The 13,910-nt window shown below is 59.8% G+C and overlaps 2 protein-coding genes across 13 annotated transcripts in view; both read right to left on the bottom strand.

The window, feature by feature from the left end:
• Positions 1 to 2,185: 2,185 nt before the first annotated feature.
• CCNP (cyclin P) lies at positions 2,186 to 8,067 on the bottom strand. 7 transcript variants are annotated; one of them, XM_049095226.1, is made up of 8 exons: positions 6,500 to 8,065; positions 5,994 to 6,131; positions 5,480 to 5,906; positions 4,190 to 4,279; positions 3,952 to 4,107; positions 3,276 to 3,548; positions 3,048 to 3,199; positions 2,186 to 2,471 (listed from the first exon to the last, which is right to left on the bottom strand). In XM_049095226.1, exons 3-8 carry the CDS (start codon positions 5,711 to 5,713, stop codon positions 2,201 to 2,203), a joined length of 1,176 nt encoding a protein of 391 aa, XP_048951183.1. In that variant the 5' UTR covers positions 5,714 to 5,906; positions 5,994 to 6,131; positions 6,500 to 8,065; the 3' UTR covers positions 2,186 to 2,200. The 7 variants fall into 7 exon arrangements, with proteins under 7 accessions (XP_048951183.1, XP_048951184.1, XP_048951185.1 ...); XM_049095227.1 differs by lacking the exon at positions 5,994 to 6,131 and having other exon boundaries at positions 5,480 to 5,964; positions 6,500 to 8,067; XM_049095228.1 differs by having other exon boundaries at positions 5,480 to 6,131; positions 6,783 to 8,067.
• A 1,739-nt stretch (positions 8,068 to 9,806) lies between these two features.
• Positions 9,807 to 13,910, bottom strand: part of AKT2 (AKT serine/threonine kinase 2) — a 50,507-nt gene continuing 46,403 nt past the window's right edge. For all 6 annotated transcript variants that reach the window (XM_049095183.1, XM_049095170.1, XM_049095186.1 and 3 more), the window contains 2 exons: positions 13,700 to 13,802; positions 9,807 to 12,633 (listed from right to left, as the gene is read on the bottom strand). In XM_049095183.1, coding sequence (XP_048951140.1) covers positions 12,238 to 12,633; positions 13,700 to 13,802 — 499 coding nt within the window. In that variant the 3' untranslated portion in view covers positions 9,807 to 12,237. The remainder of the gene's footprint in view (positions 12,634 to 13,699; positions 13,803 to 13,910) is intronic.

Here is a 13,910-nt window from a genome sequence, read left to right as displayed (position 1 = left end):
TCTGGAAGGAAAAGACAAGTCTGGGGGAAAGAGCCGGAAGATAGCGACCTCGTGGAAGGCTGGTTTGCAGACCCACGGGCGTTTCATATATTTAGATAAGAACACGGGGTACGGGGTCGGGCTGCCCAGACTCCATTCCCTGCGTCTATTACTCACTAGTTGTAGTACTTGGACACATCGCCCAGATTACCTGGAACTCTCGCCTCCTCAGTACCATAGTCAATGACAGCAACCGGAAACTCATCTGTTTACCTATACAGCAAATACTCACTGATATTTTTTTTCTGTGCCCAGCTCTGGCCGGGGTGATGACGGGAAAGGCAGGGACTGAGAGAGCCTCAGCCCCTAGTCCAGCGGGGAGACAGACCAGTGACCAGGCCGTGACAGCCCCGAGGAGGCCAGCCTGGGAAGCTCAGGCAAAGCGGCTGGGGTCGGTGGGGAAGGCACAGACAGTGGGGTCGAGCCCTGCATGGCGGAGGCGCAACAGGCTGTGGGGGCCCAGCGGAGGTGCCTGCCCTAGACTGGGGAGTGAAGACTTCCTGGAGGAGGGGATAACCGTAGGAACAAAAGAGATCTGCTTCTTGCCCTCACCGAGCTCACTGTCTGGGTAGGAGAAGCAGTGGGAAAGCGGACAAGCCACAGCCCAGAGTGAGCAGCACAATGATACAAGAGTGTACAGAAAAGGAAGCACGTTGAGAGGCTTTTAAGAGAAAAACAGGGTGAATGAGATGGTTGATCTTCGACCTTCCTTTGCCGCTTACCTGGGACCTTGGCCTCCACCTTGCCTTCCTCCTGTGTAACCTGGGGAGAACAATTGAGTCAACTTCGGAGAGATTATAGACACTGAACTACCTTATGCAGGTAAAGCAGTGAGCAACCAGCCGGCACAGGAATGGGAGTTTACAACCCCGATTCTTATCACCCTTGAGACCGTGAGGTATGTGATCATGTGATCGTAAGTGCCCGGCCCTAGTCCGCATCCATGTGTAGCTGTTGAATGAATGAGTGAATGAGTAAATGTATTCATTTCCATTTTGCCACCCTCCCCTACACCCTGCAGGGCCTGGCTTGGGCCTCAGCCCCAAGCACCAAGCTTACATTTCCACTCCCCCTTCCACCACAATCTCCCTTCTGGGGGCCACATGGTAGGTCCCACTCGACAGGTCCAAACCTGAACGCAGCACCTTCCATCCCAACACCAATATTTGCTTCTGTCTCTCTTTGAACTTTGCTGAATGAGTCGCCCCCTCTCTCTGGTCCTCCAGCTTTGAACATATCCAGGGCAAAAAGTTCGTCCTCTCTCGCACCTCCAAACCTAGGCTTGGTTAAGAGTCTAATATTCCTGTGGTTGAAATCCTGAGATCACTTCAGGCATGTTTTTAATTTAAAAACGTGGAGATGCATTGATTTGTAACAAAGATTTGCTGAGCACCTCCTAAATAGCTGGGTGCTGGGGGTTCAGTAGAAACGGGAGATGAGTGTACCTAGCATGCAGTCCTGTTAGGATGCAGTGCTAGCAATCCCATAACACCTACTCAGTGTCAGGCACTGTCCTAAAACTCTACATATGTATTAACTCACATCCTCCTCACACCTCTATGTGACTTCTACCCATTCACACCGTGGCACTCTAGGGGTTAAGTAAATCAGATCCCTTTTATAGAACACTTGCTATCAAAGACCCATACTATCACAAACTGACTCTCCCAGGCCAGCATATGTGATATGTTGGGCTTGTGCAACGTTTAAGAAATATTGAATTAATTGCTAACATACGGAAGTAGAGACACTTGTGGAATTGTAGAATTTCAGCTTCACTTGAACAAAATCTGCCAATCTGGCAACACCGAGGTAGCATTCCTTAGGACTGGGGCACGTAGTCTCAGCTCCCCCCCCCCCCCCGCCCCATCCCTCGTTTCTCCCCAACCCTGAGACCCAGAGCCCCTCAGGTTGCAGCATCTCCAGCTCTTTTACCTCCAGCTGGCGGTTGTGCTTGGCTTAGCCGCGCGTGCGGAAGTCCGCCAGCGCCCCCTGGCGGACGGGACCAGCATCTGCATCGTACCTCCCGGCCGCCATTAAGGGACTGGGTAAAGAACATCCAATCAGAAAGAGGAGAGGCCTGGAAGGCGACCAATCAGAAGCGAGAGGGCGGAATTCGACCAATGAGGACAGAGAGCGCTCCGGATTAAAAAAAACTCTTTTATTGAAGTGGGAGACGGACACACACGAACAGTCCTTTGATGCGGCCTCCGGGCTCAGCGAGGCGCGGGCTGGGGGCGGCGGAGCAGGCGGGCGGCGGCGAGGCTCGTGCCCTGGCGCTGGGGCCGCGCGTACTTGAGGAAGACGGCGGCGCGGCCGGGCGCGGGGCCTCGGAGCGCGGCGCGGGCCATGCACGGCTGGAGCGGGCGCAGCTCTGCGGGGCTGCGGCGGGGAGACGGAGAAACGGGGGCGGGGGCGGCGGCGAGGACGACCTGTGAAGGCGCGTTGGCCGGGGCCCCCGAGGACCAATCAGGGGTGCTCCAGCTTAGGCAGTGGCTGGAGGGCGCCGGGGACGGGCAGGCCGCCCCGGTTGTCCGCCTCCCCGTGCAGAGCGGGAACGGCGGGGAGGCACGGAGCGGGGCCGAGGATGGACGGACGTCCAGCTCCATCCCGGGGTGGGGGCGGGGGGCTGGGCTGGGCGACAAGGGAACTCGCCGGTGGCACGGTTAACGGGGAGGAGGGGCGCCCCTCAGGCAACTGGAGGGACACCGCATTTGCGGCTAGAGGGGAGCTGGGGGGCTCGAGGTTGTCAACCCCGGGCCGCAGTTAGCGGATCTTCCGGGCCTCGGAACACCCTATCTTCCACCCTGGGGCAAGGTTTAAGGGTCCCCAAATCGGGACAAACACCTCATCCTCTGACACCCCAAGGGTAGACATTTTCTCACACCCAGAGAAGTCTGGGTGCGCCCCCCGCTCCCCGGCCATTGTCGCCCATTCTCTGAGACGGAAAGGCGGGGACCAGGAAAGTAGGTTCCTGAAGCCACCGGGCCCCTCCCCGGGAGCCGTACCTGTAAAGCGAGGGCTCGAGGCCGGAGCCCGCCCCGTCGAGCAAGCGGTGCGCCAGGCTCAGCGCCGCGGCCGCGCGCCGAGCCGGCTCCCATCCTGCGGCCTCGGCCTCCAGCAGCGACAGCTCCAGAAAGTAGGTGGCGAGCAGCGTCACCTGGCCAGGCCCCGGAGGTCAGGCCCCGCCCCATCCCTGCGGCCCCGCCCTCGCCTCCGCCCCGCCCCCTCCGCACCTCGGGGCGGCTCCGGGCCAGCGCGGCGAGGAGCCCGAGGCAGAGCAGCGGGCCCGGGTGGTGCAGCCGGAACTCCAGGCGGCTCAGGATGCGGCGCTCGGCGCGCAGGAGCTCGGCCCGCGAGAAGGAGCCGGCGCCCAGGAAGCAGAGGGAAGCGGACTGCGGGTGGCGGGGAAAGAGGTGGGAGGGCCTTGGGCGGGGTGGGGGGCGGTGCTCCCTGCCCTGTCGCCCCGGGAGCGGCTCAGTCTCCGATCTGAACCTCGATTTCCCGGTCTGCAAAATGGGGCGGTTGATTTGTTGTCTGGAAGCCTTGGCTGAAGAATCAGACCTGGGTTCGAGTTCAGCCCCTACCAATTTCCCACCGCGTGACTGGGACATCACAAACTGAGACGGAGCTTCCTCGCCCGTAGAACGGAAACCCCGGGGAGCTCCCGTTAGGCACCGACTCCAGTGAAGCACTGCAACGACTAGAACTGTTCAAGCCTCGGTCCAAGCCCCAGCTGCTCTGGGCCTCAGTCTCCCCCTCTGTTACAGGGACGCGCTGGGAGCAGCCCCGGCCTCGCACACATGCCGGGATTCCGAGGGCCCGTAGCGCGCTAGCTCGGCGCGCCGTGGGCCTCCCACCTGTGCCGCGGCGAGCGCGGGTTCCACCCTCCCGGCCCCACCCCGGAAGTACCTCGGGCAGCACGCACTCTTCCACTTTGCAGGCCACGAACAGGCAGGCCACGCCCAGCAGCTGCAGGCGGTGGAGGCGCACTCGGCCCGCGCGCAGGTAGGAATCGAGCAGGTGCACCGCCAGGTAGAGCGTGTCCCCCGCCAGGCCCAGGTACTCCTGAGGAGGGGCGCGAGTGACGCCAGGGCTCCAGGCTGCGACGCGGACCCAGCTCTCCCGCCTGCCCCCGTCCCATACGTACGTGCACCTGGATCAGCCAGTCCACCACCAGCGCGCGCATCTCCGGGGTCACGGTCGGGGGCAGGGCGCTCCGGGGCAGCGCGCGGCACACCTGCGGTTGGGCACGGAGGGCCTCACTCCCCACACCTGGGCCTCGGCCCCTCGCCTGAGGCGGGGCCCCCAGGGCAGCAGCCTCCTCGCACCGCCGGAGGAAGGGTGAGCGCCGCGGTGAACCCGGCCTCCAACGTCTTCCCCGAATGCTTCTATTCCTCGTCCCCATCAGAGCTGGGACTTTGTTGTGGACGCCCCCCACCTCCCCGCCACCTCTCCAACCTGTACCCCATGGCCATGGCTCCTCCTGAGCATCTCCCCCGGGGTTTCCAGACCACTAGCGGTCACCAACCCTCAATCCATCGTCCTCCGAGCACCCAGAGGGTCTAAAATACAAAACTGGCCAAGGACCTCCCCAACTTCAAACCCTTCCACGGCTTCCAGCACCCTCGGGAGAAAGCCCTAATTGCGCTCTCAGGCACCGCCCCTGCGCCACCACCTCCTCTTGCCCCTCTCCACTCACAACCCACACTCCAGCTCCACCAGCCTTCTCTAGCCCTGCACTAGGACAGTCCCAGCCCTACCCCAGGGCCTTTGCACTTATGCACTGTTCCCTCGCCTGGAATGGTCCTTCCCCGGCTCTTTGCACTGTTGAAACCTCAGCTCAAACTCCCTGGACTTTTCCCAGACAGAATTCTCTCTGCACCCTGCACCCCGCCCCCCGTCCCCGGCTCCGGCTCCGGCTCCGCACTTCTTGTTCCTCGAGTGTTTTGATCTGAAGCTATCCGGCCTTTCCTTGTGCGTCTGTCTGCCTCCCCAGGCCGCTGGCCCCAAAGGGCAGGGATTTCTCTCTGGATCACACCTGTATCTCACTTCCCGACGGTCCTTGGCTGGGGAGGGACAACTCCCCGCTGCAGTTTCTTAACCAACTTCGGCCCCGCCGCGTTTATTCCGACAGGGCCTATCCTGCGCAGGTGTCTGCAGGTGACCCGGCCGCGCTTTGGCCTCCGTGGCCCTTGTGCTAATACCGCCTGCGTCGGCTTGTCCGCAAGAACAGGCCGGGGGTTCATCACAGCGTCCCCAGGGCCTAGAACAGGCTCAAAAACGTTGGCTGGCACATCGCCAAGTGCTCGGAAACGAATCCTTGCGAGGGACAAGTTGGTTACCAAGGGGCTGCAGGCAGGGCTTGCGGGGGCGGCCGCGAGCCGCCAGCTTTCTCGGGGCTAACCCCACCCGCTCTGCTGCCCCGGGGCGCGCTCACCATGACCTCGGTGAAGATGTCCCCGGCGTACTCGCGCTCCCCCTCCAGCCCCAGCGCGCTCAGCGCCTCCGCCAGCCCCGGCGGCGCGCACGGCCCGCGGGGCCCCTCCCGGCGTCCGGGAGACCCCCGCGGGCCGTCGGGGATGCGGTCGGGGGAGGCGGCGGGGCTCTGCAAGGGAGAGGGGCGGGGGTCAGCGCCGGAGAGGGCCGGGAGGCGGGACCCCGGCCGCCGCATCTCACCGGCATCCTCCACGCTGGCGTTGGGGGGCGGCGGTGGACCAGCCGAGCGCCCCTCTTCCTGCTGGAGCGAACGGCCGGCGGCGGGCGCTTTAAGTTGCGCCTGCACGCATGCGCGCTGAGCACGCCTCACCTGGGCAGGTGCAGAGGCGCTGGCGACGGCTACGCCGCTTGGCTCCGGCCCCTCAAACCTAAGGTCAGGCACCTGCAGTCAGAAACTCCGGCTACTCCGAGGCTCCCTTCCCTCAGCTGTAAGGTAAGGATTGTTTCAAACCTACTGCGACTCGGGACGCCCCCGGGGTGGCTCGGGGCGTGATCCCAGGATCCGGGATCGAGTCCACACAGGGCTCCCTGCGTGGAGCCTGCTTCTCCCTCTGCCTGTGTCTCTGCTTCTCTGTCTCTCATAAAAAATAAATCTTAAAAAGAAAAAAAAATAAATAATAAAAATTAAAAAATAAAATAAAATCTTAAAAAAAAATACTAGGACAAGCGGCCCGCGATGACTAGCGCCGCGACTCCTCACTGCTCCCCGGTCCCCCCCCCCCGCCAGTCTGTCCCCCCCCCATGTAGCCAGAAGCGAGCCTGTGCACACCCAAGTCGGACCGCACTCGGCCTCCGTTCAGCACTCCATCGTGGCCCCCATCTCCCTCTGTTTGAAAGTTCGCGAGGTCCTTTATTATCCTCGCACCCAGCGCCACACACAGCTCATCCCCCCCCCCCCCCGTGTCTCTCCTGCCACACCAGCCTCCTGGCTCATTCGCACCCACACCAGGCACGCTCCTACCTCAGGGCCTTTGCACTGGCGGTTTCCGCTGCTCTGCCCTCGGAGATCCCTCCCTGGAAGTATTTACTCAATGCTACCTTCTCCCTGAAAGCGGCTGCCCCGAGGATTCCCTATCACCATTCTTTGTACTACTCTCTCCGTAGCTCTTATGCCTGACCTCACCCACGGTCTCCCTCCTGACGAGAGTGTGAACCCCAGGGGGCAAGGCTTGTGTGGTGTTTCGATTGCTGTATTCCCAGTGCCTAGAATGGAGTTTGGCACATGGCAGGTACTCAAGAAGTACCTGTTGGATGAGTAAGCGGACAGGCTGGATAGAACTTAGAAACGGTGACCTGGGGACGCCCGGGTGGCTCAGCGGTTTAGCGCCTGCCTTTGGCCCAGGGCCCGATCCTGGAGACGTGGGATCAGGTCCCGCGTCAGGCTCCCTGCATGGAGCCTGCTTCTCCCTCTGCCTGTGTCCCTGCCTGCCTCTGTGTGTGTGTCTTTCATGAATAAATAAAATCTTTTTTAAAAGGGCCCCCTGGGGAAGTGATGCACAGTGAAACCCGAAAGGCAGGGAGCCAGGAATGCAAAGGAGGGGAGGAATCTTCCAAGCGGCAGAAACAGCATGAACAAAGGCACTGAGGTAGGACAGGGAAGGCTATGTTCAGGCACCGGGAGGTCAGCGAGGCTGAAAAAGTGAGCAGAGGAATGAGAGATGCTGAGCCAATGACCTCCGGCCAGACAAGATCACCCAGACTCCTCACCTTGGCCACAAGGTCCCTTCGGCCCGTCAGTGCCTCTCTAACCTCATTTCCTCCTGTTCTCCCCCTCCCTTATGCCACTGGACACACCCGGGCCTCTTTATGTTCCCCAAATGCATCGGGCGCCTATGGGCCCCAGGGCCTTTGTGCTAGCTGTGCGCTTTGCCCGGATGCTTGATTAAAACCTAGAGTTAACAAAAAAAAAAAAAAAAAAAACAAAACTAGAGTTCGGGGATCCCTGGGTGGCTCAGCGGTTTGGCGCCTGCCTTCGGCACAGGGCGTGATCCTGGAGACGTGGGATCGGGGGTCCCGCGTCCGGCTCCCTGCGTGGAGCCTGCTTCTCCTTCTGCCTGTATCGCTGCCTGTCACTCATGAATAAATAAAAATCTTAAAAAACCAACCAACCAACCAACCAACCTAGAGTTTTCCGCTTTCAGAGTATCTCTACGCGAGATACTAACTACAAAGGGAAAGGGGTAACCGCAGTGGAGACATGTGACAGACCCCACTTTAAGGGACCGAAGTCCTCACCAGCCTCTCCGAGAGGACGCTCGGAGAAGGGCTCATCATTTCTCAAGTTTCCCGTCACAAGTAGCTGGACTATCCCGGTAGGAAACATCAGGCCACAAGCCTTAGCTGAGGGACATCCTATGGAACAACTGGCCTGTAAGTTTCAAACCTGACAACCGGACGCCACCGGGGTCATTAGCCAGGGGGCCTTTCTCCTTTTGTAGACAGGGACAGGAGTGTGCCCATTAGTCAAGTGTGATAAGGATCGGAGAGAAGAGGGTTGTTCCGGTACTAACTTCCTGACCTGGATAACTGAACTGTGGTCAAGAAAGAGAACGTTCTTGTTTCAGGATGGATAGGTACATACAGGGGGGGGGGGGGGGCGATGAACAGAAAACGTCACAGCAACCTGCAGGAAGGGTAGGTGAGAATTCTCTGTACTTCCTTTAAAGTCAAATTTTACTTTTCAAAAATATTTTTATTACTTCAAGAGAGACACAGAGAGAGGCAGAGACACAGGCAGAGGGAGCAGCAGGCTCCCTGCAGGAGCCCGATGCGGGACTCGATCCCGGGACCCCAGTCCCGCCCTGAGCCAAAGGCAGACGCCCAACCGCTGAGCACCCAAGTCAAATTTTATTTTTTTTTATTTTTATTTTTTTTAAAGTCATGCTTTTTTTTAATTTTTATTTATTTATGATAGTCACAGAGAGAGAAAGAGAGAGAGGCAGAGACATAGGCAGAGGGAGAAGCAGGCTCCATGCACCGGAAGCCCGATGTGGGATTCGATCCCGGGTCTCCAGGATCGCGCCCTGGGCCAAAGGCAGGCGCCAAACCGCTGCGCCACCCAGGGATCCCCCAAGTCAAATTTTAAAGTAGGTTCCGGGGAAACTGCAGAGACAGAGTGCCCGTACACCCCACACCCACCTGCCCTATCAGCGCCCTAGTAGCACCCGTCACAACCACGGACGGTAGGACCACCACCCTGATCGCCTGCCAGGGGCACCTCCTGCCAACGGGAGCTCCACCGTCGATGTTGCCCTTGACCGCCTGGCTGGCAGTAGTGCTTGTCGGGTTTCCCCCTTTCCACACGGCCCCCTTTGGAAGGAAGTCACTTCGCGGCCCACAGGTGAGGAATGGGGGACCCACTCCCCCCCACACCCCGGAGGCACAGCAGCTACAGGAATTAGCTGGACGTCCGTTCCGACAGATCTGTTCCCACCACTTAGCGTTTATCTCTGTGCAAACTCGATTGTGAACTTCGGGTATAACCCTGCACAAGGCTACAACTTCTGTGCTCTCAGCCCGGGGTAGGGAGGCACTTTCCAAGGTCCCCAGTGTCCCTTTACACCTCCCCCAACCCCCCACCAGGAAGGCTCTGCTGTGCCTGCTTCTGAGCAGGTCCTGACTTCCAGGTGCTTCAGACCTAGAATCATCTTAGTACTATTCTTTTGGAAGTTTTCCTCTACAAGCCTGCACCTGCAATTATTTTAAAAATGACGTTACAAATCTGTGAATCACTACATTTTTGTGGGGAAAGCTGACACGTATTAAAAATACAGCCACCCTGGAATGTGGGCGAGAGAGTGCGGGAAAGACGGATCATTAAGGTTTCTAACAGCACTGTCGGGAGCAGCAAAAAAACCTAGAGACCGAGTCAATTCTTGTCAGTTGGAGGCAGCTGGGTCAGTTGAGGCACATCTGCGTCGTGGCCATGAGGGGGTCCCCAAAATACAGAGAGGGCTTACAGGCCCTCATTTTTACCAGTGACCGACACAGCCCATCCACAAGGCCCACACGCAGGAGGAGCACCGGTTAGGACGCGGCAGGTAGAGCCCAGGGGCTCCGCATTAGTAACTGGGCGGCGAGCCACGCACACCCCCAACCAAACCCAAGGGGGAGCCCTGTTCTGACGCCCTGTCCACCTGCTCAGGACCTGGGACCCGGGGTGACTTCCACTCCTCTCTTCCTCATACTTCGGCTTTGCTCGCGTTATTCTTCGAACGTGTGAAATTTCCCACGTGCACGTGACAAAAGACAAATTAATCTACTCAGAATTAAACGTTTCCAACTGCTTAAAATTTTATTAAAACTCTCCCACCTGAAATTCCCTCCAGGAGAAGTTCTACAGAAGTAAGCACCGCTACGTGTGGGAACTACGATCGCCCGAGGGAAGTGGCTCATCAGCCTGTGGGCCCCGCACTGGGGACAGTGAGGCGACCCAGGGGACTGAGGTAGGCTCGGGGTGTCCCTCCGTGGGGGGCAAGATGCGAAAGGAGGCCTCGGCCGGAGAGGAAACTAGGTTTTTCTCTAGAAGCTTCTCTGTTTGTCTTAGGACCACGAGAACATACTTTTGTAATTAAATAAATAATACAGTCCATATGAAGTTAGAAAAAGCCACGCATTCCTGGGATCTTGGCTGTAGAGGAGATTCCTATAAACTGAATCTGACTTTCCTGCTACCCTCACTCAAGATCTCAAAGATTCCACGCGTGAGAAGCAGCCCTAACCCCTTCTGGCAAAATCCAACATTAAATTCACCTGTGCCAGGGCAACCCTGGGCCTGAGGTGTGGGGAGAGTCAAGCACGGGCACCCCAGGACAAAGGGGACAGCTGTCAGAGGATCCCAGAGCTATGAGGGCTGTAGCCAAACGAGAGGTGCCCCCGACCGACAGCCATCACGACTCCCGTCCATACACCAAGGCTCCTGCATTGGCGTGTGGGGCCCTCAAGGCTCCCTGGTTTAGCCCAAGTGGGGAGAAGCGGACGTGCAGGTACCACCCGGCTCCAGGGCCCAAGGGCCGCATGCAGTGCATCCACCCCCTCACGCTCACTCCCAGGGCTCGGTGGCGCCCCGCACACCCTCCTCATTCAGGGTCACCCTGACTGGCCCACCCTGTCCCTCCCCACCTCTTCTTGCCTGGGCAGCTTCTGAAGACCTAGAATGGTCTCTGCCCACCGTGCCACCACACCCCAGCTCCGGGAAGCTTCCAAGCTCCTCAGCAGCTTCCACCCGCAGGGGGACCCACCCCGAGCCCCACCTGCCCGCCCCCTAGAGCCGGAGGCCAGGCACGGCTCCCGGTGCCCAGGTCCTGCCACAGCGGACAGGTTCCAGGAGCGGATCAGTGGGGCCAGGCTCTGCAGGCAAGGAATGGCCCAGGGCGGCGGGCCCCGGTCTCCAATGAGTGTCTTTATTGCTTGTACCGTACAAATGGGGGGAACGGGGAAGGCCAGTAGGGAGGACAGAATTGTCAGATAAATGACATACACACACAGAAAGGAAAAAGACACCCCCCCCCACCCAAACCACCCTCACCCCACCCTAGGATGTCTCTCTCTGAACTACCTAGTACAGGAGGTGGGGCCGGCAGATCAAAGCCACAACTAAGGTCCACACACCCAGAGATGTTGGGGGGAGGGAGGAGGGGGGAAAGAGAGGGGGAGGGAGGCTGGACAGCAAATGGGCCCCAGGTGTGGATCCCCCACTAGGCCAGCACCCCTCCCCGACGGGATGCAACGCTTGGGCCAGAGACAGGGCCCAAGTCCACACACACCGCACACTCAAGGCCGGGACACACTTACCCTCACACACACACACACCCAACACACATGCACACACACACACCCGTGTGCATCCACGCCCCAGATGCACAGGCACATCCACAGACACACAGAGTCTGAGGCACGCACACGTGTGCCCACAGCATGGACACATGTTCACCTTAAGGCTGCAGAACGTGGGGCCCAGAGAGGGGGAGGTAGGGAGGGGCCACGGAGCCTCCCCTTCTCAGAGGCTGCCCCCCAGTACGTACCAGAGACCCCCACCCATACCCCCTCTTCGACCCCAGTCCATGGGGCCCAATACTGTCTCGGTGCGAGATGTGTAACAGCTGGAACTGGCACCCCTCCGCCCCAGGCGGAAAGAAGGGGGTAATCCCAGCCCCCATCCTTGGAAAGGGCTGGGGCCAGGCCCGGGATCCAGCAGGAGTTAAGGCCAGCTGAAGGAAGCCCTGGTAAGGCACAGGACTGGGTGGCAGGGAGGCTAGTCCCCAAATATTCCTCCTGCCTCATCCACAGGGTCAGGAGAGCAGCTTGGGAGGCTGGGGAAGGCAGGCTAAGGAGGCAGTGCCCATCCCCCGGGCCCCTCCTCATTCCCCACAGGGTAGACCAGGCCCCATCTACACCAGGGATCCCTGAACCCCCAACCCCGCAGCTTCCAAAGGCCTCCGCCTCCGCCTGTCCCTGGACATTATTGCTTTTCCACCCCTGTGGGAGTAGGGCCTGGACTGCCCAAGCCAGGCCACTCTGAGCCTGATGCAGGGCATGGAAGGCAGCACCAGGGCACTGTCTGCTGGGCATCGTGTCCCACGAGGAGGCAGCCTCTGACAGAGGCAGCAGCACAGAGGGAGGCTGCTGGCAGGTGCCTGGCCAGGAACTCAGGCAGGACCCACAGCTCCACGCTTTGCCCCTCGCTGGGGCTCATGTTGATTAAAAACCGGAATCTCTCCAACCGCCCAAAGGCCTGGTCCTGGGGTGGGCGGTAGAGAGTCTCCTAAATCCTGGTCTGGGCACAAAGGTGAGGACAGGACAGGATCCTGGAGGCAGGGCCGCTGGGACCGCTGGGGTGAGTTTGGCAGAGGGCTGAAGAAAAAACTGGAAATGGGGGTGAGCAGGTGAGGGATAGGGATGCAAACAAAAAAGGCAAAATAAAAGTTTAAAAACACAGAGAAAAGCCCCCGGGGCGGTGATGGCAGCCGTGCGTGTTTTCTGCGGCGACGGCATCAGTGGCGGTGGGCGGCACTGCTCACTCGCGGATGCTGGCCGAGTAGGAGAACTGGGGGAAGTGGGTCCGCTGGTCCAGTTCGAGGGAGCCCAGGCTGTCATCTGTGGGGAGGGGGGTGCAGGTGGATTGTGGAGAATGGGCCTGTCGAGGGCGCAACACCCCGAGGGCGTCAGGAAGGACCACAGGCAGTACACACAGTACACACCCCACATGCAGCGGTCCAGTCCAGGAGAACGGGGCAGGGAAGACCCAGGGGCTCTCCCCGGACAGAGCCCCCCCACCCCCCGCCCACCAGAGCCCGGGCCCATGGGCTGCTTGCTCCCCAACTCTGCTCTCCCCGTCTGGGGCCACTCTCTCTAGCCCAGGCCTCTCTCTGTCCCCTGCCTGGCTGCCACCGCTGCCCCCACCAATCCAGCCTCCCTCCTCAGCCACAGGGACTCTGAAGACCAGATGCAACTCTGCCCCCCTCCTGCAGAGAACCTTTACAGGGCTCCCCTGACAGCAGGTCCCTGCTCCGCTCAGTGGCCCTCAAGATGCTCTTGCTCAGCCTCGTGCCCCCCCCCCCCCCCATCTACTCCAGTGTCTGCAACACTCCAGTCCAGAGCTCCCATCCCTGTGAGCCATTCCTTCCGCTGGGAACACAGCTCAGCTGCTAAGTCTCCTCCTCCAAGAAGCCATCCGTCCTGACTCACAGGCCAGGACAGGCAATTTCCTCTGCGTCTCCCCAGTTCCTGGGCTCCCAGACCCTAGACCCGAGTACCTGGACTGTCACCACACCTGAACTGACGCTCCTGCAAGGCAGGACTATGTCAGTCACCGCTATGTCCCCAGCACAGCCCAGCAATGAGTGAGTGAGAGCAAGAGCTCAGACAGGTGCAAAATCAATGACCCAACCCAGCCCCAAAGACCTGGGCAATTTGGAAAGACAACTATGAATGTGCCTCCTGACCAGACTTCTGACCCCAGAGCTCTAGAATGAGCTGTGGCCAATGGCTCCTGGTGACCCTCACTGGGTCCAAAGATACACACACCAACAAACTGCAGGCAAGCTGCCCAGACACAGGAAAGGAGGGAGGGTCTGTGAGCTTCCTCCCCAGAACCGGGTCAGGGGCAGACCCTAGCCCTCCAACCCCCAGCCAGTCCACCCGGGGAGGGCCAGACACTCACAGCGGTCCGGGGGCGTGATTGTGATGGACTGGGCAGTGAACTCGTCGTCAAAGTACCTGGTGTCAACCTCAGAGGTGACCTGAGGCTTGAAGGGTGGCAGAAGCTGTGGAAGAAAGGAGCCCAGACTCAGGACCCTGGGGCCAGGAGGCCTCAGTCAAGGTCACCCTGGCACAGCGGGCTCCTGCAGGAACGGGCCGGAGGTGGCGCTCAC

This window comes from Canis lupus, chromosome 1 (genome assembly GCF_003254725.2).
Source record: "Canis lupus dingo isolate Sandy chromosome 1, ASM325472v2, whole genome shotgun sequence".
NCBI lineage: Eukaryota > Metazoa > Chordata > Mammalia > Carnivora > Canidae > Canis > Canis lupus.
The sequence above is the reverse complement of the archived record's forward strand: the minus strand, read 5'-3'. Positions and strand labels throughout refer to the sequence as shown.

Excerpts from the sequence above, each read along its gene's own strand:
- CCNP (XM_049095227.1), bottom strand. The coding sequence starts at position 5,713 with ATGCGGCGGCCGGGGTCCCGCCTCCCGGCCCTCTCCGGCGCTGACCCC. Across the intron at positions 4,108-4,189 it reads ACTGGCTGATCCAGGTGCAC|GAGTACCTGGGCCTGGCGGG; the intron begins GTACGTATGGGA and ends GCCCCTCCTCAG. Across the intron at positions 3,549-3,951 it reads AAGAGTGCGTGCTGCCCGAG|ACCGGGAAATCGAGGTTCAG; the intron begins GTACTTCCGGGG and ends CCCATTTTGCAG.